Source organism: Macaca mulatta, chromosome 15 (assembly GCF_049350105.2).
Source record: "Macaca mulatta isolate MMU2019108-1 chromosome 15, T2T-MMU8v2.0, whole genome shotgun sequence".
NCBI classification, from domain to species: Eukaryota; Metazoa; Chordata; class Mammalia; order Primates; family Cercopithecidae; genus Macaca; species Macaca mulatta.
Window position 1 is genome coordinate 117079809 of NC_133420.1, and position 27461 is coordinate 117107269.

At 38.3% G+C, this 27461-nt stretch overlaps 1 protein-coding gene across 11 annotated transcripts in view; it reads right to left on the bottom strand.

Annotated features, from left to right (window-relative positions):
• TUT7 (terminal uridylyl transferase 7) overlaps positions 1-27461 on the bottom strand; it is a 65295-nt gene that overhangs the window by 20311 nt on the left and 17523 nt on the right. For 9 of the 11 annotated variants that reach the window (XM_001083489.5, XM_077966296.1, XM_028835299.2 and 6 more), the window contains exons 11-22: positions 19143-19295; positions 16125-16305; positions 13669-14741; positions 13118-13268; positions 10366-10452; positions 9742-9842; positions 7990-8047; positions 3223-3326; positions 2432-2521; positions 1954-2067; positions 1702-1779; positions 953-1130 (exon numbers count right to left, since the gene is read on the bottom strand). In XM_001083489.5, coding sequence (XP_001083489.2) covers positions 953-1130; positions 1702-1779; positions 1954-2067; positions 2432-2521; positions 3223-3326; positions 7990-8047; positions 9742-9842; positions 10366-10452; positions 13118-13268; positions 13669-14741; positions 16125-16305; positions 19143-19295 — 2368 coding nt within the window. Of the gene's footprint in view, positions 1-952; positions 1131-1701; positions 1780-1953; positions 2068-2431; positions 2522-3222; positions 3327-7989; positions 8048-9741; positions 9843-10365; positions 10453-13117; positions 13269-13668; positions 14742-15150; positions 15314-16124; positions 16306-17165; positions 17287-19142; positions 19296-27461 lie in introns of those variants that run through there. The other 2 variants (XM_077966298.1, XM_077966299.1) reach the window with 2 other exon arrangements.

Genomic DNA, 27461 nt, shown 5'->3' on the forward strand with positions numbered 1-27461 from the left:
TAAAACCACAACTTAGAATAGTCCATATTATTTATGTGATACAAATATATTTAAAAATTTTAAAATCTCATTAAAATTAAAAAAAAAATATTTCTTAGGTCATTTCTCAACTAAGGCATTTAAATTCCATTTTGTCTCAAAATAAGAATCCCACAAATTGGAAATAAACAATCAACTATTAGCATCAACGGCTCCAATAGATCACTACCTTTAACAGAAAAAGAAAAGGTGGCCAGGCGCAGTGGCTCACGCCTGTAATCCCAGCACTTGGGGAGGCGGAGGTGGGTGATCACCTGAGATCAGGAGTTCGAGACCAGCCTGGCCAACATGGTGAAACCCCGTCTCTACTAGAAGTACAACAATTTAGCTGGTTGTGGTGGCAGGCGCCTGTAATCCCAACTACTCAGGTGGCTGAGGTAGGAGAATTGCTTGAACCTGGGAGGCGGAGGTTGCAGTGAGCTGAGATAGCGCTACTGCACTCCAGCCTGGGCAACAAGAGCGAAATTCCATCTCAAAAAATAAAAAAATAGAAAAAGAAAAGGCTTCCATATGGTCAAAATAAATGTCAAAATTTATGTACAATTACTTATAGGTGAACTCCATCAATAGCGAATGAAGATCTTGAAAATTCACTCAGTGGCACTCTTCAAACCCCCGAACAGGAAGGTTGTAAAAGTCCCACTTTCTTGAAGCTGCCTTATCACTACTGCTGCCTTATTCTTCAGTATGTTATGTGTCCAACAATAGTAAAAAATTTGTCATGGTGAAATGGCTTCAGTCATTTAAAAACAAATCTTTAGGCTGGAAAGAGACAAGTTGGCCTGGTATGGACAATGAGACTGGGGCACTGCACACCCCAAGCAGCTGGAAGAGCTCTGCAAGGAGGAAGAACAATGTCCTTATAGTTCAAGCTCTATAGTCTATTCAACTTCAAGTTTACTTGTATTCGTACCTTCAATAACAATGTATTTTGAGGTCCACTGTTTCTTAAAAGTTGTAAGCAGACTTTTTCTCCTGATGCTAATAACATGTTCTTTAAAATCAAATTCCTCCGTGTAGAAACGAAGAAGGCCCAACCATAACTGCCCAACAGATTCGGTATTTTTTCCACATTCTGGCCAATAGGCAGGCTAGAAATAGAAGGGAACAAGGGATACCATGGTCTTTAGTGAAGTGTTAATATCAACATTCATTTGTATCTTAGGGAGTAAATTTGGATTTATTTCTAATTAACTAGAGCTCAATTATACAACTTTTAATCTTTACTCTACGACTTGGAGATAGAAGCGCTCAAGAGTTTTCAGTGTCAAGTCTCAAAACACGTTAGTCGGAGGATCCAGAAATAGATTCTAAGAGCCTTGGTGATACGTAGGTTATTAGATCTCTTTAGTTCAGTGAAAGTCTTTCTAAACTCTGGGTACAAAAACCACAGAACAAATATTCATTCACTTGGAATAAAATTACTTAACCACTTGGAATTATTAGGCATTAAAGAAATACTAGATATAGTCCCTAGAAATTCACTTGGCTTAGTAAAAATATTTTCACATCAAAGAAAACATCTGTAAACACTATTTTTTTTTTACTATCATAAGATAAATAAATATAACAAGCAATAAAATAGTTGTTGGCCATCTACACTGTAGTATAGCTAATTTTTAGTCAAGGATATAGGAAAATCTTTACTCTTAAAATACGTACCAGTTCATCTATTTGATCAAAAAAATAAATATTCCAGCCATCAACAAATATTTCAGGTTTCTTTTCACCTTTGTATATCTGAAATTAATTTTTAAACTATTAGTATGGATTACAAACTTAATGCATTGATACAAAAACTTCTAGGAAAATAGGTAAAAAATTAACTACAGAACCACAGAATTTTCGAGGAGGAGAAAGGCTCAGAGATCACCCAGTTTTCCAGAGAAGAAATACAATTTCATTCATTAATACCTCTTGAAGGACAGGAATGACTGGTGGATTCCTCTGCTGGAGAAAATATAGCACCATAAGAGTATATGCATATGATGATAAGCTGCCTCTAGATGCATCACCAATATCACACATCTAGACGGAAGGAAAACAAAAAAGGAAAACAAAGAACAAAGGAAAGGTCTGTTTTCTGCTAACTTTGCATCCATTCTATTATCACTAAAAGTAAAGTGCATATGTTGAGGACTAATATAAAAATCACATTTTCAAAGGCAAAACCAACCCAACCTAGCAAAGCAGTGGACAGTTGGCTACACGCAAGTTCAGGTCATTGTATAAAATTCAGAACAAAATTTTAGCTTTCTTCATAGGGTCTCCCAAATAGCTATATGATGCATTTCACATGACTATAGTTCATTAAAAAATAGATTTATGTTTTCAACAGTGTTTAAAGATGCAATGAAATTTCCTGATAAGTCACAATAGGAAGCATACTCACCTTTGTAAATACTTTCATGGTATAGCACAAATACTTCACTCTGGGATCAATGGCGGAATAAGCAGATAAAAGCCTTGTGTTATGAAGGGCCTGTTAAAAGGAAATAACACTATAAGACTAACAATGAAGTGTAAAGGGTTTTTTTGGGTTTTTTTTTTTTTTTGTGGTAGTTGTTTTAAATAATGGAGATGGGATCTCACTATGTTGCCCAGGCTGGTCATGAACTCCTGGGCTCAAGTGATCCTCCCCCACCAGCCTCCCAAAGTGCTGGGATTACAAGCATGAGCCACCAGGCGAACCTAGATGAAAAGATTTTAAGCTGGAATATTCTAAATAGGTTTACAGTGTGATTCATTTTAGGAAGAAGGCATTTCAACTGAAATTAACCTTTTTTTTTTTTTTTCCCTAAAGACAATCTTCATTAACTTACTAGACAATAATAAAGAATTATAAGTAACATCTGACCTCATGGCTTTTGTATGTCCTTGGTCTGAACATCTAGAAAATAAGGGCTGGCGAAATAAACAATCAGTTCCCTTTCAGTAGACATAAGATCTCTCTGCAAAAACACCCCCAAAGGGTCAGAGAGGTCCTATAAATCCCTGAAACATATCTGAATTATCTTTGAATTCTCAGCCTCAGAACACTGCCAGGTTCACAGCAAGTAAGCATAACAACTCTTGAAAGATTGACTAAGATGAAATGAATGTCTTCTTTAACTTGAGGTTTCTGCAAGGTGAGACATTTGTTCCCTTTATCTCTCTAAACAAAAAGACTGAAAAAAACCTTACCAATGTGTTATACAAACTGATATCTACTTCCAGACCACTTCTCAAATGGAAGAACTTCACAATTGGCACCTTTGCTGTTGTAATAGGTAAGATGTTTCTCAGACCTAAGTTGGGAAATAAAATGTTATCATTAAATACAGCAGCTGGAGATATAAGTCACTCTTACGTTAATGTTTCAATATTAAATGGTGTAAACCTAACTTTGGCCTGTTTCATTGCATTCATTAGGACTCATCAAAGAATTCCGTTATTAACAAACATCTGGGAAGATTAGTCTGGCAAAGTTTACATTTATTAAACACATTGATACTAGAACTACAAGACTCAGTCACTCCCCTCTGGGAACTTACTGGATTGTATGTACACACATGTGTACATTCTCTCCATGTGACTATATCTAATTTGGAGAAAAGCCTAAGGGACAATCATCCTCCAAACAAGTTACTCACCTTAAAGCTAGAAGTTATGAAGTTAATAGGAATTAGTTTCAACAGGAGAGAGGAAACTGCCTGAGCTAAGCTTTGAAAAAGAGAGAAAAACCAGCAAAAATCGTGGCAGTTGAGGGAATTTACCAGGCAAGGCAAACTGTACACAAAAAGCGTAGATGCCTGAAATAGAATGGTATGTTCAGGGAAGTTCCAGAGAATTGTATAGGTTACAGAATGAACATGAGGGAATGGAATATGAGGCATAGGAGATGGTGGAGAAACTGGGAAGGGCCCAACTACAGAACATACACATTTTGCTAAGAATTATCCTTAGAATCAAAGAGGAGCCGATGAACTGGTCTAAGCTGGGAGGAATCACTGACCACATCTAGTTAGACAATACCCCTGGCAGTGGACAGACTGGAAGCACCAGGAATAGAGGCAGGGTGACCACTTATGAAAAATAACTGGGTGTGAACTTTCATGGTGGCATGGGAATACACGGCAGAAGCAAGGCACGTTTGAGAGCATCTGTAACTGGGTGGGGAGCAAGAGCTAATAAGAGAGGATCAGGGTTTTAAGAGTAAGTGCTACCACTTCCTGAGCACCTAATGCGTGATAGGGATATGTAAGACTCCTTTACAAACTTTACATTCTTAGGTTTATCACCCTCATCTGTAAGATGAGGAAACAGAGACCCAGAAAGATTCACAAGCTTAGGAATATGCAGCTGGTAAAATGTGGAGCTGGAATTCAAATCTAGGTAAGATTGACTCCTAACTTACACTGAACTTAGTGTGGGTCAGGCTAATTATCATTTCACCCGTTTTGTTGATTCCAAGGATGCCAATATCAACAACCATGAAAGAGGATTCAGAAGGAAGGGGAGATTAACAGAGTTGGTTGCTGCTGAAGCAAAGCAGTAAAGCGAAAGATAAGCTCATTCTGAGATGTCAGAGTTTGAGTTTCTACTGAGAGAGCTAAGTGGTGGTTTCTAGAAAGCAGATACATAGTAATCATATCATAGAACACAGGACAAAATAAGTAGGTAGAAGACATTTCAGGAAAAAATCTGTGTGGCAGACACAGGAAATGAAACTTAATCTGATGGGGAAAGGGGGCAAGGAAGCTCATTTTGCTGAATACTTAGAATATGCTAGGCTTTGCACTTTAATGTATTATCGTTCTTAAACTCAAATGCCATAGAATTGTTATTTCCACTTTAGAGATGAGGAACTGAGTGCTTGTTATGGAGCTGAGTGACTTTCTGGGATTGCACAGCCAGCAAGGGGGAGATGGAATTTAAAACCAGAGTCTGATTCCAGAACCTCCACCTAGTATTTGCTATCCCACCTCTAAATTAGACAGGGCCCTTTTCTTCATATCCTTCCCATTCTGGAATTTGACACTGTTGATCATTGTAACACTTCCAAGTCTAGGATTTATTCACAGCATATCTTCCCAGTTCCTTTTCAGTCTCTTTTCTTAATTTCTGTCTAGTCTCTTTCTCTCAATCTCTCTCTTTTTCTCCAAGGCTTTCAATACAAAAAACGGTTTTACTTTCATCTTCAATTCTGACTGGCAACCCCATATTTCTAATTGCTTTCTGGAATGTTAACTCTTGGAGATTATATGCTCATGGCAAACTAAACACTTCCACACAGGTGGTTCTCTGCAAATATTCCTGGTTCTCAAATACCCAGATATAGACCTCAGTCCTTACTTCCTACTTGTAGGTACCAAATCTAGGAAATTTTCCCACTTGGAATCTCTCATATCGTTTTCCTGTTAGTACCAGTGGCACCTTGGCTGAGGTCCTGCTGCCCTGTCATCTAGATTACACTTTCCCTAAAAGACCACACCAGCTGCCTAAAAACCTTATGTTATGCTTTTATTGGGTCCTTTCCCTCCTGAAGAAATTCCAGTGTTTCCAAATATCTATAAGACTTCACCTTATCTCCTAATATTTCCCATTTAAAAATCTCCAAATGTAGAGATTTTTACTCCAAATATTTCCCATTTAAAAATCTCCAAATCTCCAAAAATCTCCAATCTTCTCACTGCTCTCCAAAATATCCCACAGTCTCACATTCACATCTATGCACTTAGAAATGATTTCTTTTCCCATCCTTTTCAAATCGTATTCACCATCATCCAAGATCAGAGCAACCTCCATCTCTTCCATCAACCTCCCCTGTGCAACTCTTTCCCACATTCTCTCTTCTTAGAAGTTATTTAACTGAATATTACCTTACATCGTTACATAGTTTGGAAGATTACCTTACCTCTTAAGATATGGAAGCTTTCAAAAGAAAAACATATAGATTTTTTAACTTTTCCACCATCCCTAAGTATCTAACACAGTGTTGTGCACATAGGAGGCACCCAATAAAATACCTGGGGAGACTGTTTTAAAGATATGAAGTTTTAAACACAGCTCTCTAGTTGTTATGAAATTCTTGTTCCAGGCAATCTGCATTCCATTATTATTATACATCATCTGTGTGCCTAAGTCATTTCTAATCTAAAAATGATCTGTTTTTAACATTGTTCCTTCTTAGGAAATATATACTGAGGTATTTAGGGGAAAGGACATAATGTCTGCAGCTTAATCTCAAATGGTACAGGAAGAAATTGAGAGCAAGCAAAAGACGGAATGATGAATCAAATATGGAAAATGTTAATTGGTGGATCTGAATAAAAGCTATATGTGGAACTCTTTATGCAACTTTTGCTGCTTTCCTTTAAATGTGAAATTAAATTATTTCAAAACACAAAGTTATAAACCTAGCTCAATACTAAAAAATTAATAGTCATGCTAACTTAGTACTTTAGTTTCTTTGCACGACCTTCAAAACAAAACAAAACAAAACACATGATCTTTAGAGGTGGAATTCCCAAGTTAAGGGAAATGTTTACTTCAATGACCAAAGAAAAGTATGTGTGTGTCTAGGTGTCAGGGCACGTTCATGCTGTGACTTAAAGTCTGTTCCTAACCAAAATGTACAAAAACTTTTCATGGACAGACCATGGATTTTAAGCTCCTGAGGACAGGGGCCATACATTGTTCACTTTCATTCTCAGTTCTTAGCACAGAAGTTTGCTGAACTACATTTTAAAAGAAGATTTTTCACTGTTAACGGTATCCACAGCTGCCATGACAACAAAAGGATATGTTAACAGCATTTGAAGTGTGTGCATGGTTTACAAAATCTATACATTTTATAGCTGTAAATACTCTAGAAATTACCCAGTTCAGTTTTCTCAATTTATCAATGAAAACAAGAGATCAGGCCAGGCGTAGTGGCTCACACCTGTAATCCCAGCACTTTGGGAGGCCAAGGCAGGAGGATCACTTGAGCCCAGGAGTTCAGAGACTAGCCTGGACAACCTAGCAAGATCCAATTTCTTAAAAAAAGAGATCACTTCAAGTGAACGACTTGTTCATGGTCACACACAGCTTGTTGAGCAGAACAGCTGCAAATTCAACCCACAAGCCCAGTCTGGGGTGCTTTCCTTGACACTTCACACCATCAGCAACTCCCACACTTTGACTTATACAATGCCAACAAAGGAAAAGAATTTACAGACTTTCTTGCCTGTCTGGTGCAGGCTTTGTCTTGAAATAAAACTGAGCTAGGCAACAATATGCACATAAATTATCACCAATTCCTCAGTCTTTCATACTTAAGCATACAAGATTTTAAAAAGACATTAATACTGTAATTATTCCATGAATGAGCCACTATACTGCTTCATGGCATTAGTAAACTCTAAATACGATTGGCCTTTCATGTCTGTGGGTCCTGCATCCCCATATCCAATCAAATACAAACCAAAAATATTTGAGGGAAAAAAGCAACTAATAAAAAAAACTAACGATACAACAATAAAAAATAATACAAATAAAAAATACAGTATAATACTATTTATATAGTATTTACACTGTATTAGATATTGTAAGTAACCCAGAGATGACTAAAAGTATATGGAAGGATGTATATAGGTTATATGCAAATACTATGCTATTTTATTTTATTTTATTTTTTATTATACTTTAAGTTCTAGGGTACATGTGCACAATGTGCAGGTTTGTTACATATGTATACACGTGCCATGTTGGTGTGCTGCACCCATTAACTCGTCATTTACATTAGGTATATCTGCCATTTTATATAAGGAACTTGAGCACCTAGGGATTTTTTAAATTTGCTGGGGAAGGGAGGGGTGAGGAGCGATGGGTGGGCCTGGAACTAATACCCCATGGATACCGAGGGAAGACTATATAAAACACTAATTAAAAGTCAGAAATACTTTTAGAAAAAGTTTACAAAAGTACCTGAATGTTTTCTGAGGACTCTTGCTAATTCTTCAATAGTTCTGACACAGTCCAATCCCTGCAACAAAGAAGGCACAAAGAACTTAACCAAAACTGGAAGACAGGTTCTGAAACTGGCTATAGTTTCCATTACCTTCAGAAATAATGTAATTAATTTCAAGTCAGTCTATATATATATTTTTCCTTTCTAGTTGGGTATTAGAGTCAGTATTCACAGGAAATATCCTGAGGGTACAAAAACCACTAAATACCCTACTTCCTAAATATTTTTGGGTGTGCAACAAAGGCTAAACTCAGTCAGGAAGTCTATGGACCCAGGGCTTCCAAAAAAGTCTCTGAACCATGGCTGAGAACCTTCATTTCTTCCCCTCCACATAATATCACTCAGATGTACCCCACGTCCCAGAATAGATAAGAGGAGGCTTCTGTGCCCCAGCTCATTTATTCTAAGTAGACCTTCATTATGGTTTAAGAGTTGATGAATTGCTGTGGAGAGTGATTAAGCTCAAATTATTTCCCTACAGGACTAGCCAGAATTATAATGTATATAACTAAAGTCATACAGCAAATACAAATAGTATCTCAAATAAATCATTCTTTAAAATATTTGGGCTGTCTCTATCAACATACGCCTTTTTGATGGTTATAAAAATCCCAGAACATACTTAGAATGTTACTTTAGAAATGCCCTCAAAACTAGTTTATAAGCCATGTAAAAAAGTGAGTAAATAAATCAATCTTGAGGATGTATGATAGGGTCATTCCATATGTTGAGCCAATCTTGCTTATATACTTTATTCAAATTCAGGCTAGATCACTTTTGACTATTTTCCCAAATCAGATACATCCTCAAAATAGAAAGACTTGAAACTAAGAAAAGGTACAAAAAGGCCTTCAGCAACAGCAGCATCATTCATTTGGATATCTAGCATTTGGACTGCTGTTAAGGATTTAAAAGAATAGGGACTCAGCACTTCCCAGACTTTATACCTTTATATAGTGTTTTATATTTTATAAGTGCCTTCAGATATCCCAGGGGCTGGCAAGCTTGTTTTGCTTTGCGTGCCATATGGTCTCTTACAACTACTAAACTCTGCACTTACAAAGTGAAAGCAGCCATAGACATTACATATGTGAATGGGTGTGATTCTGTTCCAATAAAACTTTATTTACAAAAACAGGCAGTGGGGGGCTGAAGTTAGCCCAAGGGCCATCGTTTGCTGACTCCTGACCTACATGATCCATGATAATGTGTACAAAAATCAGCAGAGGCAGGAGGAACAGATATTATTCTTTATCGATTATTTACCAAAGACCACATGTTTAGGTACTGATGAAACCAAGTTTGTCTCAAATCCAGGTCTCTGGACTACAAGGTTAAGTACTCTTACCATTTACCACACTGCCTGTCTGGTAATAAACTTTATAGATAACCTTATGTGGGTGTGTGAGCCAAGTCAGCACAGTAGCCAAGCCAACGGGACACTGGAGAGATTGGTTTGGCTATGTAGAATTCCCAGGCATCACTTTCCAATCCACTTTTTGCTACAGGGTGAAAGTATAACCTTTCTACTCCTCACATTCCTCACAACCTTTCTAAGCTTCTTAATGTATTTGGCCAGAGACTGTGCCAAACAGCACACTCTATATGGTATGCCCTGATCAATTTGGAAAATACCACGCTGCAATGTCAGTCTAGATTGGTTAAATCACACTGCCACAGCAAATGGAAGTTTTATGTGGTCACTGTACCTCAGCAGTTTCAAGTCCATTAATCGTCATACAGACGTCAAGGTCACTCTGTTTGAACCCAAATCCATTTTTGGAGGAGCCAAACAGGCTCAATTTAGTTCCTGTTAGGGATATATGAAAAGTAATAACTAATTACCTGAGTACATTTAATTTTTGATCAAAATGGCCCTCTCATGAATCAAACACACCCAGTTGTTTAACTATCCTATGTTAATCTCACACTTATGCTCTCTGATTAACTGGGCATTTATTCTAAAAGCTTTTTCTCTCAAAGCTTCCCTTACATACAAGCTGTATATGGCAAGAAAGATTACCAGGTGCTTCTTTATTCTTAAATGCAAAGACATTTCAAGGAAAATGTTAGATCACCTCAACACATTTAATAATGTAAGCTTAGTTTTGACTCTAAACACACTATTCAATGAAATTCACTAGGCACTTGCTAGAATAAACCCTATACTGTTTCTGTTGGTAAACGAGGATTTGGCAGACCAAGGACCATCCTGGGTATATCACAAAACAACGGAAACCCTGATTCTCAAAATCAGTGTGCTTATAACACAAGAACTCATTTGGAAGAAAGGTCACACTACTTTTCTTAAAAATAAAAAATAAATCATTTACCCGGAAAGTCTTGTCTTATGAAACTTTCTAGGTTTTGCCGAATATGTTCACGAGCCTGTTCTTCTATAATTGTTGGAGAAAAATCCTCTGTTTAAAGATAAACAGACATATTGACAAGATAAGACTGTTAACGCTCTTAAAAAAGCTGAAAAAAAATTATTTTTTAGAAAATAAAACTTATAAGCTTAAACTTTAAAATTCCTAAATTGTTGTATTTTCTCAGTAGACAGCATTAACAAGGTAAAATTTGTTTTTTATTTTTGAGACAAGGTCTGGCCCTGTTGGCCAGGCTGCACTGAAGTAGCGTGATCTTAGCTTACTGCAACCTCTGCCTCCCAGCCTCAAGTCATCCTCCCACCTCAGCCTCCCGAGTAGCTGGGACTACAGGCATGTACCACCATACCTGGCTAATTTTTTAACAGTAATGTAAAATTTAAAATATCCTTTTTGAAAGAATCTAAGAAGTGCTCTTGAAATGGAAAGTAATTTAAACAGGGATCTCCACCTGGGTTTCCTGAAAGACACCAGGGTTACAGAAAGGGCCTTCAGGGATCGCCACCCCATTAAAGTGGGAATTTAAAAGTTTGTGAGCATTTGCATGTATTTTTTTTCCCTAAGGAGAACCTAGTTTTTTCGCAGCTCATAATATCCAAAAAAAAAAAAAAAAAAAAGTTTCCAAAAAAAAAAAAAAAAAGCACTGGTTAAGAACACGTGTCCTCTGGCACAGGTGAACACCTGTGATGAAGCCATGTGAAACAAGCTCCTTCATTTTAAGCAGCTGAACGTCTCTCCTTTAAATGTTTTCTTTTTGTAAAACTTTAAGCCTCTCTACACCAAAGCTTCCCCAAACTCGTGTTCCTTAAAGGGCTGTTATGTAGGCTATTAATTAGTGTTACTCAAAAAGTATTCTATGTTCAAATTTTAGAAATAATATTTCTCAGATGTCTTTATTATGCTAATATGTCCTGGAAATCTCTAAAGGAGATCGACCGTCCCTGAGAGAAGGGAGTGTGTAGCATTATTCCCTACTTGGCCTGGGTATACTTCTGGTGATGATATATTATTCACTGCATCTAGAAAATCATTTCAAAGGATGCCGGTTGGGAAATGCTAGTACTCTGATTTTAAGACCTACAAAGATCCTCAGCAAGGCAACTTTTGGCCCCTCACAGAGACAGTATTTTGAAATTCGTATTGAGATTTTATCCTCTCTTCCAACCATTTTGGGAAAATTATGAACTGAGACTCTTCAGAAAATATCTTTTTTTCTGGAAGAAAATGTCCCTCCCTTATCCTCATCCTTACTTTGTATCCTGGCTTATAACAGGCCATCCATTTTTGTAGCAAACTTTTCAAAAACGATTATATAACCTGGTCCCTTCTTTCTGGGGCCTGGATCTGCTTACACAGCAGGAGGAATAATGCCACCAACCTTTACATAGCCCAACTAGCCAGGAAAGTGTGTCCAGGCTTCAAGTAACTTGAATTTTAAATTTTGGCCGGGCGCAGTGGCTCACGCCTGTAATCCCAGCACTTTGGGAGGTCGAGGCGAGCGGATTACTGGAGGTCAGGAGTTTGAGACCTGCCTAGCCAATATGGTGAAACACCATCTCTACTTAAAAAAAAAAAAAAAAAAAAATTAGCTGGGCATGGTGGTGCATGACTGTAATCCCAGCTACTCAAGAGGCTGAGGCAGGAGAACTGCTTGAACCCAGGAGGCGGAGGCTGCAGTGAGCTGAGATCACACCACTGCACTCCAGCCTGGGTGACAGGGCTAGACTTCATCTCAAAACAAAAAAAAAAAAAATTTTTTTTTCTTGGCAGAGTAATGGAAAATTTAAATGGGGTAAGATATTTAATATTTAATACTAAGCTTTAAAAAGAAACCTGCTGGCCGGGTGCCATGGCTCAAGTCTGCAATCCCAGCTGTTTGGGAGACGGAGCTGTGTGAATCACTTGAGGTCAGGAGTTTGAGACCAGTCTGACCAACATGGCGAAACCCTGTATCTACAAAAAGTATAAGAATGAGCTGGGTGTGGTGATGCACACCTGTAATACCAGCTACTTGGGTGGCTGAGGCAGAAGAATTGCTTGAACCCAGGAGTTAGAGGCTGTGGAGAGCTGATATCACACCACTGCATTCCAGTCTGGGGGACAGAGCAAGACCCTGTCTCCCTATCACCCTCCAAAAAAAGAAACCTGCTATGATTGCTATGTATCTTGATGCAACAACTATGCTGTTAATAAAAGAAAATACAGAAGACACTTGAAAAATAAAATCCTCCATTTGCTTGAGCCCAGGAGTTCAAGACTAGCCTGGGTAACACAGGGAAACTGTGTCTCTACAAATAATGAAAACATCAGTCAGGCATAGTAGCATGCATCTGTGCTCCCAGCTACTTGGGAGGCTGAGGTGAGAGGATCACTTTAGTCTGGGAGGTCGAGGCTACAGTGACTCATGACTGCTCTGCTACACTCCAGCCTGGGTGACAGAGTGAGATCCTGTCTCAAAAAATTAAAAAAATAAAAAATAAAAAAGATCCTCCCTGCATCTTTCCTCATCTTTCTTTGACAATTATTGCATGTCCCAAACAGAACAGACATGACATGGAACACTTGTGGATACAATGGAGAATGGAATAGACTTGTTCCCTATTAATGTGTAGAGACCTAAATAGGATAGTGATTCTAAAGACTCGAGTAAATGTCAATTTAATATTTTGACAAATCAAAAGAAATGTGAATAACTTACTATAACACTGGATACAGACTTGATCTAAGATATTTAAAAACTTGGGTGTTAACGGTGGCAGAGGTTCTAGCTGGATTCTTTTGAAGTCTTCAGGACAGTCCTTCTTTAGATGACCCTCTCGTTTGCATAAACTGCACACTACCGTAGGAGACTGCAGGAATATGGCAAAGCAAAACAAGACTTAACACTTTATTTGCCAAATAAAGGAGTCTGGAATCATGTTTTAAAAGTACATAGTCTCCTATTCACTTTCCAAAGGAAATGAAAATGTAACATGCGTCCACTCAAATGATCTGAGAGTTGGGGACATCCTATGGTATCATTAGGAGAACGAGGTAGTTATTTTCACTACTAATAGCATTCCCTTCCTCTGCTAATTCCCATGAGTCTTAAGGAGGAAAGGAGAGCGAGCAGTCATATCAGAATGAAAGGCCAACTTGTTAAACACTACCAAATAGGAAAACTCCTAGTATATAAAAATTGAAATTAAATGCATTCAAATTCCTTAAAGTCTCCTAGTTCCATATATGACTAGTGGTGGTACTGATTACCTTTCCTTTGGTGAAGATAAGTTTACTGAATTCATAAAAAAAATCAGACTGATCCACAGGTGAATTTTCTTCACATACATTTTCTTCCTTAAGACTTATTTTATTAAGTTCCACTAGGAGAGCTCCTTCTACATGTTTTCCACATTCTTTCACGTCTTCATACTTAGCAGGGTCGCCTAACTCATCATCCTCTTCAGATAGGGCATCCTCATCCCCTGATCCCGTGTAGGTGTTGTCTAATTCATCTTCATTAGCCATGCCATCTTCATCTTCCCTTTGGTTAACGGTGAGTCTAGGTTCTTCTTCCTCCTCTTCTTCTTCGTCTTCCTCCTCCTCTTCATCAGAGGGAATCATTTCTGAAATCTGGTCCTGTACTGAGTGGGTATAGTGGTTTAGAGAGCCTTCTAGTTCCTCAGTGCCTTCTATAATTTCTCCATCAAGATCAGCCTTGTTATCTAAAGTAGCAAGCCCCTCACACTCTTTGGCTGTAGGATTTTGGAAGCCTTCTAAATCCAAAGAGATCTCTGACTCATTATTACGTGTGCTGCCACAGACAACATGCTCTCCACGTTTCTGATCAATAGCCAACAGATGCTTGCCCTTCCTACCAACTTTCTCTTTCTCGTTTTTCCTTCCTGTTTCTTGATGGTGTACTTTATCATCCTTGTAATCATCATCGTTAACATCTGCTCGGATACAGTCTGAGTTTTCAGGGGGGACCCTGATGTGTTCATTTCCCATTTCTTCTGTTGGTGGACTTCCAAAGCTTCCAGCAGTCTCTTTAAGAGTAAGTGGCTGTACCTTACAGGTATTTGCAGCTGAACCGGTAGCACCGGGACCTTGAGCCAAAACTGAGTTTTTGAGCTTATCATCTTTTGTTTGCACATCTGGATCATGATTTATTACTTCTGAAACACATGTAACTGCATTCAGAGGCTTTGGAAGGCTGGATTTTGTAATTTTGTGTGGAAGAGCAAAATACTTGTATGTTGTCCTTAAACAGTGAAGTATATATTCAAACACAGGTTGACTATTTAGGGTTCTTGCCACATTTCTTTTAACAGAGTAGGGATCTGTAATAAAAAAAAAAAAAAGAAAGAAAAAATCCATCTCTTCATATACTACTGTATTTCATGTTTTAAAACTTAGCCTGCTGCAGATAAAAACAGACAACAAACAACAGTAAAATTTATCTTGTATTTTACAGGCTTTAAAAAAAAAATAAACTGGGGGTGGGGAGTAAGAAAATAGAGTTTAAGAACAAAAAGCAGTATTTTCTGAAACATCTGCTCTATGAAGGGAAGCCATTCTCCGTTCAGAACTAGTACCCCTTCTCCCTACTGTGCTCTGTGACTGTGGAGGTAGAAAAGATGTTATCAGCGTGGCTCTCAGGCCCTTGGGAAGGAAGATCTTCCCACAAGGCTCTGCTGCTGAGTGCTCTGCCTCCCCACTCAGTCAGGCCCTGTGGTTTATCGAGCTTACCTCCACTCTTCTGCCCTGGGAAGCCCCATCACTGAATTGGCTGGACTGAATTTCAGGGGCGAGAGGGAGGCACCAGGAGGAGACACCACTTCTCTCAATCTTTTCTCCTCCCCTAGAACTCCAGCAGGTTAGGCAATTGGCCAGAAGAGCTGAGCCACAGAAACTGCAGGGGAGGGTTTAAAAATGTGAGATCCCCATGATTGCACACAGAATTTATGCAAAATGCAAAAAAACCCTCTTATGCAACATAAAGCTTGAAAAAAAATCAAGCAAAAATAAGAGAATTCCATTTAGGAGGTTCTTTAAATTATTTAAAGGAGGAGAATTAAGATTTCTAGAGGGGTTTCAACCTCCTGACTTTGCAAAGCTGAGAAGAGCTAGTTCATTTAATGATATCTATAGGGCACATCAGTGTGTCTTTGATAAAGTGATTTCAGTTAAATGAGCCTTCACTAAAAATGTGTTTTTATGAATAAGTTCTAAATGTTACTGTAGATATGTCAAAAATAACTACTCATTCTCTCTACTGGAGAGGAGTCCAATGGAGAATGACATTTTTGACGAGAAGAAGTATTGTCCTCACCTTTGCAAAACTAAACAACTTCAACAATCCACAAATGGACTGAATGAAAAAATCCAGAGGTGAGAATGGTAAAGAGGAAAGGGGGATTTACACATCACTGTGAAAAACATACTTTAGGCATTTAAGTAGTTAAGCAATCTACAAAGAAAGCAAGGACTCAGCCAGCCATTACTCAAGTTGTTTATACTTTAAAAACCCAGGGTGAAAACAGTTTGATTCCTTGAAATGACCCACAGTAACACATGCAAGATTCTAACTATTTATTTCCCTTTGAGGGCAGGCCTACCTTACTTGTGGGAGCTGAAAAGAGACTGAAATAAAAAGCATGCTGTTAGACTGGTACCTTTAAAAAAAAAGAGTCGGGGGGAATAAGATAAACATTTTGAGATACCTTCAATGGCAATGCGCTTTTTGGGCCAATCCTTCAATTCCCGAGATACCAATTCTTTGACACGAATACTTATCACTAAATCAGCCACATTAAATTCTAAAGCATAGAATCGCAGCAATTCCACCCAGAGCTGCCCAACTGGTACTGAAGGCTGGTGTTTCATATCCAATATTAATGACACCTATTAATAGCAAAGAGAAACATACAGGTTATTTCAGATGCAAGTACAATCTGGAAAATTAAAGATCATTCAAGTATCAAATTTAAAAAATCTGGAAAACCTTAACAAAGATATAAGCCTGACAATTCATCTAGATAAATCAATTCTAACTTCTATTTTGTTTGTGGTAAAACAGCATTACTTCACTGCATTATTAGGATTAGAGTATGCTATAATCCAGTCATTATCACAGGAACAGACAAGATGGGTTTTATTTATTTAACCAGACAGCGCTCCTAATTTTGAACTGTTAATAACAGGTGGAGAGGACTGTGCATAGGTTGCTAATATTCTCAGCACTGAACTCTTCCTGTTACTGCTGCTGGAGGCACCTTTATAGTCACAGACACACAAAAATGGACAGTAGCTAAAGGCATAGAGAAAAAGGAAAAACACTCCCCTCGCTGCCCTGAGAAGCTACATAAGCACACTGACTCTGCCAGTGGCAACTGGTTTTTAAAGTCAAGTAACTCTTGCCATCAGAAACTGACACTGGTTTTACAGTTACAGACTTCTGACAAGTTGGACCATAACTGTGATGTAATATAATAGAAAGCACATATTACTTAGCATAGGGGAAAATATGGGCCCAAATAGAGATTCTGCCACGTCATATCTCTTAATTGCTCTGTGACTTAGCTTCCTCATTCTCAGACTGGTAGCACAACACAGTGGCTAAGAGAACTGGCTTTGGATTGGGACAAGCTGAGATTTGAAATCCAAACTCTGCCATGTACTAGCCGTGTATGATCCGGGTCAAGGTCTATAATCTGTCTAAGCCTGGGTTTCCTCATCTGAAAAATGGGGATAACAGTACCCACCTCATAGGGTTGTTGGGAGGACTGAGTGAGATAGTGTCTGTAAAGTGCTTAGCACAGTGCCTGGCACACAGTGTTCAAAAAATGGTCGCTATCATTATCTGCAGAGTAGGGATGATACCACCTATAACACAGGATAGTTATGAGGATTAAATCAGAAACAAGGGAAAGCATCTGGCAGACTCGGTTGCTCTCTGTATTTTTTCACGTAGGTATAGCCTTTTAAGTACAAGAAATCCATATATCACTGAAACACAATGTCACAACTGTAAGATGCTCTTAAGAGGTAATCTAGTTCAACTCCTGTATATTACAAGAGAAGGAACTGAAGCCCCACGAGTGCCCATGGCTTGTCAGAAGGTTGCACTGCCCGGTAGTGGCCGAATGAGAACAATGTCTCAATGTCTCCTGATCTCAGTACAGTGCACACCATATGCAACCCCATAGTGCCTGAGGCTCACTTTATTTCAGAAGTGGCAGCATGATTAATCTTTCCAAATAACATAAAAATGTAAAAATAAAGCATTAAATGGATTTACAGCAATAGCTTTTCCTATAATTCACACTGGAAAAAAGTAATTTCCTCTAAGGTGCACAACTTTGTCTCCAATCATACTTTATGATATTAAACTTCAAAACCAATGGTATATTTTTCTCAACCACAAAGGTTGTGTCAAGTAATATAAAGTCATCTGGTGGTTTTACAAGGCAGAACTGATTAAAAATGGAAGTTGTTTAGGTCCCAAACACTACAGTTTGAGGACACAAATAAATCCCCCAGAAATTTTAAGCATTATTACATTTTACCTCTTTATCCATAGCAGCATTACAAAGGATTTTTAAGCATCTCACTGAAATGACTTGATAATACCGTAACATGAAACTGGAGAGACCTTTGAAATATCTAGACTGCAGGAACTTAAACCGGTTTTCTTTAAAACAGAGAACATTTTCTTTTTCAAATAAAATAAGAATAGCAGCTAACATTTACTGAGCGCTCACCACATGCTTGGCACTGAGTTAAGCATTCTGTAAGTAACCCTATGAGAGGGTACCAATATTATCCCCATGAGTAGGGAGGAAACTGGTGCACAGAAAGGCTAAGTCACTTGCCCAAGGACACACAGCTGGGAAGTGGGAGAGCTGGGATACAAATTCACATATTCTGGCTCCACAGCCTATACTCTTCTCCACTACAGAGACTCCAAATAAGAAACAGATAAAAGTGGTTCTGGTGGCAGCAGCGGTAGGGTGATACCACCACTCTCCTCCTCCTCCTCCTCCTCCCAGTATTCAAGGATTCTAGAAAACACAACTGGAAAATCTGATTCACCACTAACTCCTCATTTTAGGCACGAGTAAAACATGAACTGGAGGAGTGACATGACTTGTTTGTATAGAGCTGGGATTCGAATCCAAGAATTTTGTGGATATTACTGTCAATTTACCCCAAAAGGTAATGGGAAGATCAGGGGTCTTTCATCTATTTGGGAGAGAATCTTATTTTATTACTAGGATCATGACATTGCAGAGATTTTTGTTTGAAATTCTAATGACTATTCTTTCCTTGTGCATAAATTCCCCTGCCCACCCCCAACAGTATGGGACCAGTACATTAAATCATATATGCATTCGCTGTAATTTTAGTAACTGAAAGCTAGTTAACCTTTCATACATTTAAACCTCATAATACCACCTAAGACTAAGCTCTTTGTGGATAGATACGGATTTACCTTTGAATTTTGAATCTCTTTCAAAGGACTCAGCACAAAGAAACTACATAAATAACTGTGGATTTAGTGATCTAACTTTTTTTTAAACCTTTTCTCATTACTTGTCGATTCAAGGTACTAAATAGACTGGCAAATGAAAGAACCATGAAATAGTTAAGATAGTTAAGGAAAGAAGAGGAGACTGACTAATCCACAAACTTCACAATTGGCAGTTGAAATTGACAACTAGAAACAAACGAGAACAGACCTGTCCCCTTTTAATGGGCTTTTCTCTTGGTGCCTCTTCTTTCGCTGTGTCTGTATCCCCCGCAGCACTGTCCGTATATTCCCAGATCACAACATCTGTTTCAATGTCTTTAAGGTTGAAATTCCCCAGTTTGCTTAATGAGAATCCTTCAATCTAGGAAAAATCAGACACATGTTAAAATAAGATAGAAATAATTTTATATCAAACACAGCCTACTAATCTTGGAATAAAAAAAATATTCAGAGTTCATCGAAAATACAAAAGATATAATTAGCATCTATACATTTAAAAATATTTTTAAAAGTAAAAAACAAGGCTTTGATTTGCTAAAGGAATGGTGACTTTGTGAAATAATTCCTCAGTAAATATTCTAAGAGTAGGCAAAATGGCCTAGTGGCTGACGTCATGGGTTCTGAAGTAAAACTGCCTGGTCCCAAATCTCAGCTCCTTCATATACTAGCTGTACAATCTTGGGTAAGGTACTTACTCTCTGTAGGCCTCAGGTTCCTTTAAAAAGGGTAACACTAGGACTTCCTTCATGGGATGGTTATGATATTAAAAAAATGACCATAAGGCACTCAGATAGAGGTAGTATCTGCTTGTAGCATATAGCACATAGTAACTGCTTAATAAATACAACTATATTGCTAGAAAATGAAAATTACAAGAACTAGATCCAGTTAATTAGAAAATAATTTTAAATACTATTAATTCTGGTTATGCTGGACATTTTCAAAGTAAATTTTATGTGCTATTAATGAATGTTAATGCAAAAGAAAATGGTCCGGCTGAAAAGGCTCATGAAATGTCAAACAGAGCTGAACAGGTTTCTTCATTGTATGATGGGATTCATCACAGCCTTTAAAACAGGTTAATGAACAGGCCAGGCATGGTGGCTCACGCCTGTAATCCCAGCACTTTGGGAGGCCGAAGTGGGCGGATCACCTGAGGTTGGGAGTTCGAGATCAGCCTGACCAACATGGAGAAATCCCGTCTCTACTAAATATACAAGATTAGCTGGGGGTGGTGGCGCATGCCTGTAGTCCCAGCTACTCGGGAGGCTGAGGCAGGAGAATCGCTTGAACCTGGGAGGCAGAGGTTGTGGTGAGCCGAAATGGTGCCATTGCACTCCAGCCTGGGCAATAAGAGCGAAACTCCATCTCAAAACAAAAACAAAAAACAAACAAACAAACAAAAAAACAGGTTAATGAACAAAATAATACGGGATGGAGTATGGATGTGATATCACATTTCCCAAATGTATTTTTATACCAAATGGGCTACTTCATTGGTTTAGAAGAGAGTGATCCTTCTAATCACTCATGCATTCCTTTCCAGGGCCTGAGTAACCTGGCCCTTTTCTACTTCTCTGATTCTTCTATCTTCTTGACTCAGAGATGACACCTGGTATTCCCTCTGCTTAAAATGCTCTTCCCCCTAACAAAGTGACAGAGAGTATGACTCATTCTCTCTCACTTTATTCAGCTCTGTTCAAACGTTTTCTCTAAAGAGCTCCACATTGATCATTCTCTGTCCTCCTTACCCTGGTTTATTTTTCCTCAGAGAAAGTACCACCACTGCATATATATATATATATAAGTCTCTTGCCCCAGTGGATGTATAAATTCGAGGGCAAGGATTGTGTTTTGTTCACCACTTCCTTTTTTTTTTTGTTTTCTGAGGCAGAGTCTCACTCTGTCGCCTAGGCTGGAGTGCAGTGGCACGATCTCGGCTCACTGCAACCTCTACCTCCTGGGTTGAAGCAATTCTCCTGCCTCAGCCTCCCAAGTAGCTGGTATTACAGGTGCCTGCTACCATGCCCGGCTAATTCTTATATATTTTTTTTAGTAGAGATGGGGTTTCACCATGTTGGCCAGGCTGGTCTCGAACTCCTGACCTCAGGTGATCCACCCGCCTTGGCCTCCCAAAGTGCTGGGATTACAGGCATGAGCCATCATGCCTGGCCCCATTCACCACTTTTAACAGTAACCCCCAGAATTGTTAGTGCCTGGCCATGGTAACTGCTTAGTAAAGATTTGTTGACAGACTGAACTAGTCTTCTACAGAAAACACTTTGAAAATATTAGGCTTAGTGATTGTTTATTGGTTGAATGTATGTATTCAAGATTTTTCTCAACTGGGTAGCTTGCCTTTTTATTTATTTAGTGATGTTTTCTGAAGAGCTGCAGTTTTAGAATTCGATAAAGTTTAATTTCTTAATGTTCTTCTTTATTGATACAGTTTATGCTTGTAGTCTTTTAAGAAATCCTTTCTGCAAAGGTTTTTCCCCAGGTTTTCTTCTGGGAGTTTCAGAGTTTTTAACTTTTACATTTAGGTCTTTGACCCAGTTTGGTTTCCAGCTTTTTGAGGTGGACCTTTAGGTCACTGAAGACCTTTCTTTTTGAATTTAAGCATTTAAATCTAAAACGTGCCCTATGCACACTATTTTAGCTGCATCTGACAAATTTTATATATCTTGTTTTCTTTTTTTTTTGAGATGGGGTCTTGCTCTGTTGTCTAGACTGGACTGCAGTGGTGTGATCATAGCTCACTGCAGCCTCGACCTCCTAGGCTCAAGCAATCCTCTCATCTCAGCCTCCTGAGTAGCTGGGACTAGGGTGTGTGCCACTATGCCAAGCTAAGATAGCTTATATTTTTATTATTATTTAGTTCAAAATATGTTATAATTTCCCACTTGAATTCCTCTTCAATCTATGGAATCCTTTCAAATGTACTATGACTTATTTTAAGAACCAGCATAGGCCCTCCTCTGGGAGGCCAAGACAGAAGGATCACTTGAGCCCAGGAGTTTGAGACCAGCCTTGGCAACATAGTGGAACCTTGTCTCTTAAATCAAAAAAAACAAAAAGAACCAGCACGTAGTCTACCTTGATGAATGTACCATATGGACTTGGAAAAAATATGTATTATCCAGTTTTGGGGTGTAGTGTTTTACCAATATCAATTAGGTCAAGGCGGTTGGTATTGTCTATCAGTTTATACTGCCTATACTGATTTTTTGTTTAGCTAACACAGTCAATTGATGAAGGCTGTTAAAGTCTCCTTGTCTGATGGTAGAATAGATTCCATCAATTTTTACTTCATGTATTTTGGTGCTCTCTTAATATGTGCAAACATTTACGATTGTTTGGTCTTCCCAATGAATTGACCCTACCCTAATAAAATGTCCCTTTTGTCTTTGGCATGTTTTTTCGCTTGAAATCCATCTCACCTGATATTAACATAGCCTCTCTCGTTTGGTTACAACTTATATCTTTTGCCATGCATTTACTTTTAACCTATAAGTCTTTACATTTTAATTTATTTCTTCCAGACAGAATATAGTTTTACTTTTAAAATTCATTCTGAATGGGATCTAGTTAAAATGAAGAACTTTTGTACAGCCCTATCAACAGAGCAAACAGACAACCTACAGAATGGGAGACAATTTTTGCAAACCATACACCAAAGGTCTAATATCCAGCATCTATAAAGAACTTAACAAATTTACAAGAAAAAAAGAAACAACTCCCTTAAAAAGTTTGTGCAAAGGGCATGAGCAGACGCTTTTCTGAAGAAGACATACATGCGGCCAACAAGCATATGCAAAAAGCTCAACATCACCAATCATTAGAGAAACACAAATCAAAACCACAATGAGATACCATCTCACACCAGTCAGAATGGCTACTATTAAAAAGTAAAACAAAAAACAGATGCTGGCAAGGTTGCGGCAAAAAGGGAACACTTTCCTCAAAGAGCTAAAAGCAGAACTACCATTCAACCCAGGAATCCCATTTCTGAGTACATACCCAGAGAAATAGAAATCATTCTACCATAAAGACACATGCATGCGAATGTTGACTGCAGCACTATTCACAACAGCAAAGATGTGGAATCAACCTAAATGTCTATCAGTGATATACTGGATAAAGAAACTATGGTACATAATATACCGTGGAATACTATGCAGCCATAAAAAACCCAAGATCATGTCTTTTGCAGGAACATGGATGGAGCTGGAGGCCATTACCCTTAGTAAGCTAACATAGGAACAGAAAACCAAATACTAAATATCACAAGTTCTCACTTATACGTGGGAGCTAAATAATAAGAATTCATGGACACAAAGAAGGGGAACAATGGACACCAGGGCCTACTTGACGGTTAAGGGTAGAAGGAGGGAGAGGAGCAAAAAAAAAAAACTATTGGGAACTAGGCTTAGTACCTGAGTGATAAAATAATCTGTCCAACAAACCCGTGGCACGAGTTTACCTGTATAACAAGCCTGCACATGTACCTTGAACCTGAAAGTTATAAATAAATAAATAAATTCTGGTAATCTATGCTTTTTAGTGGGGATATTTAGTCTATCAATATTTAAGGTGATTACTGATATCACTGGTTTTAGGTCTAACATTTGAGTGTTTTCTGTTTGTCCACTCAGACAAAATTTCCAGTTGGTTCTTTGAATATTTCCTACTTCTCTAGCTGACATTTCCTATCTCCTCATTTATTCCAAGTGTATTATTTCCTCTGTCATGAAGCATAGCTATAATAACTGCTTTAATGTCTTTGACGGTTGCATCTGGGTCATCTTGGAGTTTGCCTTTGTTCATTTTCTTCTCCTTTGAGAGGAGGTCTCACTTTCTTGACTCTTTTGGAGTAATTTTGGATTATATTTTAGATATTGTAAATATTACATTATTAAAATTTTGAATCATTTATTTTACTCCAAAAAGTGTTTTTGTTTTAGCAGCAGGTAATTAACTTGTTTAGGCAAACTGGAAATTATCACACCTCCAGTACATTGTGGCTCAGATCTTGGATCAGTTCTTTAAACCTTGGCTCCTAACTATATTCAGTCTGCCCCACACAGGCCTGGTTTAGGAGTCTGGCATTAAAATTTTGAAAAATTCTCAGTCATTAGTCCTTCAACTATTTCTTCTGTTCTTTTTTCTCTTTCTTCTCCTGTTGGTCTTCCCATTATACATACGTTTCAATCTGGACTAATTGACCCAGTTCTTAGGTATTCTCTTCCTTTTTCCTCTCTACTTTTCAGTTTGAGAATTTTCTGTTGCTATCACTTCAAATTCACTGATTTTTCCTGGCTATGTCTAGTCGACTAATGAGCCCAAAGGCATTATTCATTTCTGTTACAATTTTTTGGATTTCTAGCATTTCCTTTTAAATCTTCTTAGAGTTTTCACTTCTCAGCTTATATTACCCATTTATTCTTGCATGTTGTCCATTTTTTCCAGTACAGCTTTTAGCATATTATTATTTTAAATTACCGGTCTGACAATTTCAACATTTCTGTCATATCCAAGTTAAGTTCTGATACATGCTGTCTCTTCAAACTGTGCTTTTTGCCTTTTAGCATGCTTTGTAATTTTTTGTTGAAAGCTGGACATGATATACTGGGTAAAGAGGCTTTTAGGATGAGGTTTTGTTTATCTGGCTGGGAATTAGGATGTTTACTGTTTTCTGCAGTTGTCGTGGCTGAAACTTCCTCTGGTGTCCTTGTTTTTGTCTCCCTTGTTGCCTTTGTGTTTCCCTAAAGACTTCTTACAAAAGGTCTGAGACTTGTAGTTCAGACCTTGTGATTCCTGGAGAGGGGAAACACTGTATAGTCCTAAGATTAGGTCTCAGTCTTTTAGTGAGCCTGTGCCCCTAGACTGTGACCTTCTTAAGTATTTCCCAGTCCTCCTACTACCACCCCTACTTAGATGAGAAAGGAAGGCTAGAGGGGTGGAGTTAGGTACCTCCCTTCTCCTCCCTAGTAAAACCCAAGGTGGTTAGGCTTCACTGAAATAGTACCTCTGGAGCGCAGGCTTTCAATAATAAAAGAACACTCTGGACATTATTTCTAAATGGCTACCTTTCCTCTCATCCTGCCAGAAGCACTGGGAGATTTTTCTCAGGTCTTTACCCTCAGAACTTAGTGGGATTCCTGGAGGTATAACTCACACAAAAGTCTGAGGAAGCCCTCCTAAGCATGGGACAAATTTTTAACCCTCAAGCTTGTCCAAACTGAGCCTTGGGAAATTTGTCAATTACACTTTAAATTTTTCTACCCTAGTATTGGCTTCAGTGGCAGGATTCCGCTCCTGGCCTTCTGCTCTGGTAAGCTGTGCTTCACTGTATTACCCTGCTCTCTAATTTTGGGGGCAGTGGTTTGCCCATGACATCAACTGTCTGATGGATCCAAAAAGGATTGTTGATTTTCCGTTTGTTCGGTCTTTTTTTTCTTGTGAGGGTGAGAGTGACGACTTCTGGGCTCCTTTCACGCCAAACTAAACTGGTTCAGGAGTTGGCCAGAGACATCCTGAGTTTTTACACTCAGGGTTCTTTTTAAGGGTTTTAAGGGTTCCAATCTGTTATCTTTCGTTTCAGTTCCTCCTCCTGTACCCCTTATCTGCTGGTGGCCCTGGTTCCTCTGGCCAGGAAGAGGACTGATTTTTGTTTTAAATCAGAGCTGCCCTTAGGGGTAGAGCTACAGAAAAACAGGAGACTCACTTTGTGTTGGTCATTTGCTCCAAGTTTTGACTCCCCTCTAAAGCCTGTTAGCATTTGTTCAGTCTGCAGGATATTCATGCTGTTGTTTCTGTATTTTGCCCAGAGTTTATAGTTGTTATCTGCAGAAGGATCACTTGATTAGGAGTTCACACTTCCACACCATAAGTGGAACTTGACTTTCTACTGAAGAAAGAAAGGACTATAACATTTGTTCTCCTTCCTTGTTTCAGGAGTTTTACATTCATTATTTCATTTACGGTTCAGAATGACACTGAGGCTCAGAGATTAAATAACTTGCTCAAGGATGTGAGTGGCAAAACCGAGATGAGTCCCAGTGCTGTTAAACCTGAAAATTACCCTTTTTTCTACTATATTATCTAGCATCTCTAAAGTATGAATATCTGCTAAGGACTAGGTTTGTATAATACAAAATTATTCTTCATTCACAACTCACTATGATTAACCTCAATCATATCAAGATTTAAGGACAATAAAATGGGATTTTTGATTGGGAATAAAGGTCGGAGAGGGTTGGAGTCTCCAACATGGAAGAGATCTGGGTAGGCTGGGACAGAATGACTAAAAGATTTGTGAAAAGACAGATCAGAAAACACGTGCACAATACACTAAACTTCTTGACAGGGAATTTGGTCTTGTCCATCTTTGTACTTCAGGGACTACTACAATGACTAGTATACACAGTGCTTTAAATATTTGGAAGGAATTAACATTTAGATACTTTTGCGTACATAATTATGAGGACCTCATTGGATTTTCTGCAGTAATAATGTATGTAAAATATCTAGCATAAAGATACTTAATAAATATTAGTTCCTTTCTCTTCACTTCCTAACTAGTTTAAAATGTTGAAAACCACAGGATCATTCTGGTTCAGGTGGTAGCATGCCTTAACGGATTCAACGATTTCAATCCAGTGTTTGATCACCACATACCTGCTTTTGTCATTAAATTATGAATAAACAAATGATCCAATCAAAATCAAATTGAGGAGCACTTTAGAGAGTTTCCGGTATCACTGACAAGGAAATAATATGCTGGCCATAGGAAAGGGTATCTGTACTACCCTGAAGTATCCTTAGGAGAATCTCATCACCAGAGGAGGTTTTTCTTTTTCCTGCATTCTCATGTTAATGACAGATGACTACTTAGAGAAGATCAAGACACATGAAAAAGCAGACCTCACTCAGTAAGATGGCAGCGAGTAAGGCAACTTATCCAACTTGTTTCAGGGTTTTTTTAGGTGCAGAAGTCCAACTGATTTGATTCTATCCTAAATTCCTGTCTCTCCTAGATCAAGGTGAAAGGAAAACTTCAAAGACTTTCACAGATTCCTACTCGGGTGTGCTGGAAAGAGTTTTTTATCAACTAAGGGTTGACTTTGTTCTCTTGCTCTTTTTTCTACCAGGACAGTAGTCTGGTAGCGATACCCTCTCATGGCTCTGAATTCTCTCATTTCAATACTACAGGCACAAAGAGAAGTACCTTTAGATTACTAGGATACACAGCATGCAATAATCCCTTATGCCAGGACAGTTTTACAAGTGAGTTATTCTACTTCAGTCTTTATTCCCAGGGCCTGATAGATAAAAGTCCCTGCTTAATCTCAGCTTATTAAGTATAAGGAAAAAATTCTCTTTAAATATATTTTTTGATGTGTACCCATTGTTAAGAACTCCTTAAATGATGAGAGAAACCTATGTGCATTAAGAAAAGTAGTTACAATAGCCAATGTGTCAAAGTAAGCTTTTCACTAAGGGGTCTTTCTATAAAATGGGAGTC